The sequence below is a fragment of the Wasmannia auropunctata genome, unplaced genomic scaffold (genome assembly GCF_000956235.1).
Source record: "Wasmannia auropunctata unplaced genomic scaffold, wasmannia.A_1.0 LD336074.1, whole genome shotgun sequence".
Lineage (NCBI taxonomy): Eukaryota > Metazoa > Arthropoda > Insecta > Hymenoptera > Formicidae > Wasmannia > Wasmannia auropunctata.
The window spans coordinates 4,110,319-4,113,947 of record NW_012026816.1 but is presented as its reverse complement, the minus strand read 5'-3'; the positions used below and the strand labels follow the sequence as shown (position 1 = coordinate 4,113,947).

General features: G+C 32.8%; 1 protein-coding gene across 1 annotated transcript in view; it reads left to right on the top strand.

The window, feature by feature from the left end:
- Positions 1-2,350: 2,350 nt before the first annotated feature.
- LOC105449707 (uncharacterized aarF domain-containing protein kinase 5-like) overlaps positions 2,351-3,629 on the top strand; it is a 5,620-nt gene continuing 4,341 nt past the window's right edge. Inside the window, exon 1 of the mRNA XM_011689086.1 lies at positions 2,351-2,516. Within this exon, the coding sequence (XP_011687388.1) occupies positions 2,429-2,516 (88 nt within the window). The 5' untranslated portion in view covers positions 2,351-2,428. The remainder of the gene's footprint in view (positions 2,517-3,629) is intronic.

Sequence of the window (3,629 nt, the reverse complement as noted above, 5' to 3'; positions counted from 1 at the left end):
GGTATTTTGGTAAATAAAAATTAAAAATTTTTTTTCTTTACAACTTGAAAGTACTTTTCAAACCGTACAACTTTTGTTTAAAACATTTTTTTCTATCTTTTATATTTTCGATGATATTCGCCGTGAAAGAAAAAACAATTTTTTTTCAAAAGGGTGTTTCACCCTTTAAACCCGAGATTCCGCACATATAAAAAAATACGTGTCTCTTAGATTTTTGTGTTTAAAAACATATTCTAAGGAGAATTAAATCGGTGCCGGACAGTTGTGACATGTCCCTTGTAAGAAATCGATATTAGTTTGTCGAGGCGCATGGTGCACCTTTATAGACAAGAAAGATCACTCTCGTTGAGAAGATAAGGCAAGGTCAATGCCGTTAAGAAACGGTCAGTGTAAAATATCTCGATTATATAGAGTTTTGTTTTTTTATCGTTCAGCGCAATATTCTCACGACGTAAGTCTGTACATTCAATCAGACTGTGTTCAATAAATATCATATGTCATACAAGAATTGTTTGTTCCTTTGTACGCAGAACCACTAGAAAGCCTACATATATGACATTCAAATGCTTCGTAAGCGTTGTTCAGCCGTACAGGGTGTTGCATTTACATATTTGGCAGTACGACGGGTTGCGCGACAGATTTCGCGGGGACAAGCACGGCTCAATAGATAATGATGGTATACGTATACCATCCATACCATATATATGTATACCATCGTTATATCTATTGAGTTATGCCTGCCCCTGCGAAATCTGTCGCGCAACCCGCCGTACTGCCAAATATGTAAATGCACGTGATAAAAACGATTCATAGTTATACATCCGCAGAGTATTGCGAAAATAGATTTGCTTTCATCGTTATCCCCTGTTAAATGCAAAAATGCGAGCAGAACGTGCTGCGTGAAGAATTGCTGTGTGCGCGCAGCGTAAACGAGCACGGATGGTGTGTATAGAGGCGTTTAATTATTTCTCGAAAGATACTCCGAAAAATAACTTTATCACACAGAGTTGAATTCGTTTTAAAATAACCTTTATTCGGTAAAAAAATTTTGGTAGTGGGGGTGAACAAAAAATTAAACAAAAAAATTATTTTTAATTATAATTATAAAGTACTCTTAAAGCTACTCAACTTTGGTACAAACGTTTTTTTCTTCTCTCCTAGTTTCGACAATTTTCACATTGAAATAAAAAAATGGCCGATTTTTTTCTAAGATGTGTTTCACCTCTTAAAAGCACAAATATGCGAAGTAGCACAAATAAGCTTAATTCTTGGTTTTGTCTGGACAATAATATATCAAAAGCTCATCGAAATCGAAGGGGGACACTTGGGTCCCTTTCCTCAGATATTTTCAATTAATTTATTAGATACCGCGTTATAAACAAATGGATAGTGCGAGAGATTTAAAACTTAATCTGTTCAAGTTATTAATGTTAAATAGCAATAACTAAACAGATGGATCACTAATAGTTTCTTCTAATTATTAAATAGTAGATTTCAAACAATTGCAATAATTTAGTCTGATTTCTAAATCATAATTAATAATTACTGCACAAACAGATCTTAAAAATCATCGTTAATTTATTAAATATCGCGTTATTAAATAATATGAGAGGTTTAGGACTTATTTGATTCGATTTATTAATGCTAAATAATAATGATTAAAAAGATGGATTATTGATATCTTTACCCTATTGTTAAATAATAGATTTTGAACAATTGCAATAATTTATACCGATTTCTAGAACAATCTAATTCGATAAAAAAATGTTTGATTTTTGAAAAAAGGGGGGCCAAACAAAAAAATTATTTTTTTTGTTTTATTGGAGAACCGTTCGGTATAAAATATTGTTTTGAAACAATGTGGAACAAAGTTAGAACAACCTGGAACAACTTTCAAAATTGTAATTTTCAAAAAAAGGAGGGCTAACTTTATACACTCTTCTGGAAAGCGATCTCGCCACCTTTCGGAAAAGTAAGGCAAAACCATCGAGAGTATTCCTGCCAAATAACAATATCTGATGAAGAGAGGTTCTGAGGAATGATATGGACTGGTGTCCGACACGGGGCTGATAGGAGCCTGGTGTCGGGCGCTAAGTCCGAGATAGGACCAGTGTCTAGTGCAGGAGCTGAATAAAGCCTAGTGTCTGGCACGGGTCTGAGGACTGATGTTATATTGAAAGTTTATATTAAAAATTTTATTAGTTTTTTTATTAATTGAAGTATTATAAATGACTTGCAGAAAAAATTAAAAGCCAAATATTGTTGTCTCAGACTGTGAATTAACCTCATATTAAATCAAATAAATGTTATTGTTATGTTTTTTCGCTTTTATAATAATTTATGTGTTTAGAGGGTTCTTACAACAGAATGGATCGATGGTATCAAAGTGACTGATGTGGAAGGAATCAAGGCTCAAGGATTAGATCTTATGGATGTTGGTAACAAATTAATCACACTAATGGGAGAACAAATATTTCATACAGGATTTGTACACGCTGATCCACATCCAGGAAACGGTATAATATTTTCTTTCATCAAATAATATACATTTATCCGCAAAAAAATGAGTCTCCAAATTGTAGTAACACAGCTTTTTTAAACACATTTTAATAGTGATAACTCAACATAAAATCATTATATTAAAATCAACTATAGCTTAAATAAAAGCTTAAACATTTCCTACAACCGTTTGGACAACCACTTAATTGAAATTGAATTACAAATAATCTTTACAAAATGATAGACATTGAAACTGATAGATCTTGAAAAAAGGAGAAAAAAACTTTTTAAGCAAAATATCAAAAGAAGGGCTAGTGAGCCTTGCACGGAGTTAGTACTGTGATCTCAAGTATATTTAGAATAAAAATTAGCACCCAAACGTTTCGGCTCCGCATTGAGGCATCTTCAGTGGATGAAAAATACAAAATTTCTTAATACGTTACATTAAAAGTCGCTCATTAGCTGTAAGGTCGCTTATAGTAAAAATCGCTCGCGGTGAGATCGCTCGGTGAGTTTTTGTCCCTGTTTCCATATGTAAGAAAAGGTTCAATCTTCTCATAGGAAACTTACAAACAGTCCTAAATTTGTTGGATCGAGTTAGAGAAGTAATTAAATATACATGTCTAAAATAATAGAAAATCCCTTTACAATCATATAATTAACTAAGAGTTATAGTACGAAAACGAGTGTAAGAACAGTACTTTGAAAAAAAAATCTTTTTGTTTAAACTATAAGAAAACATTAGGTAACAGAAAATCCTGCGAAAAAAGGTAAACAAGTCCACGGAATAGAAATCGCGAAGACTTGTTTGATTCGAATGCACTTTATTTAAGGGGGGGGTAAGGTTTATTCGGTGAAAAAAAAGGCATGTTTTTAAGAATTTTTTTTGGCGATACAGATAGTGTTAGTTTATTCAGTCAATTTCCATATAATAATGCAACATTTGAACAATATTTTCCTAAATTTTCATTGCAAAATATTGAAAATTGAGCGAGTGACAGTGAATCTCCGGAGGCGCCTCGAAAAAACACGGTGTACATCATAATTCGCAACAGAATCATCTGAAACAAAAAAATCAAAATGCGTTTGTTAAAGGAGATGTTTCTCGAGGTAACCCTGGGAGCTTTTTT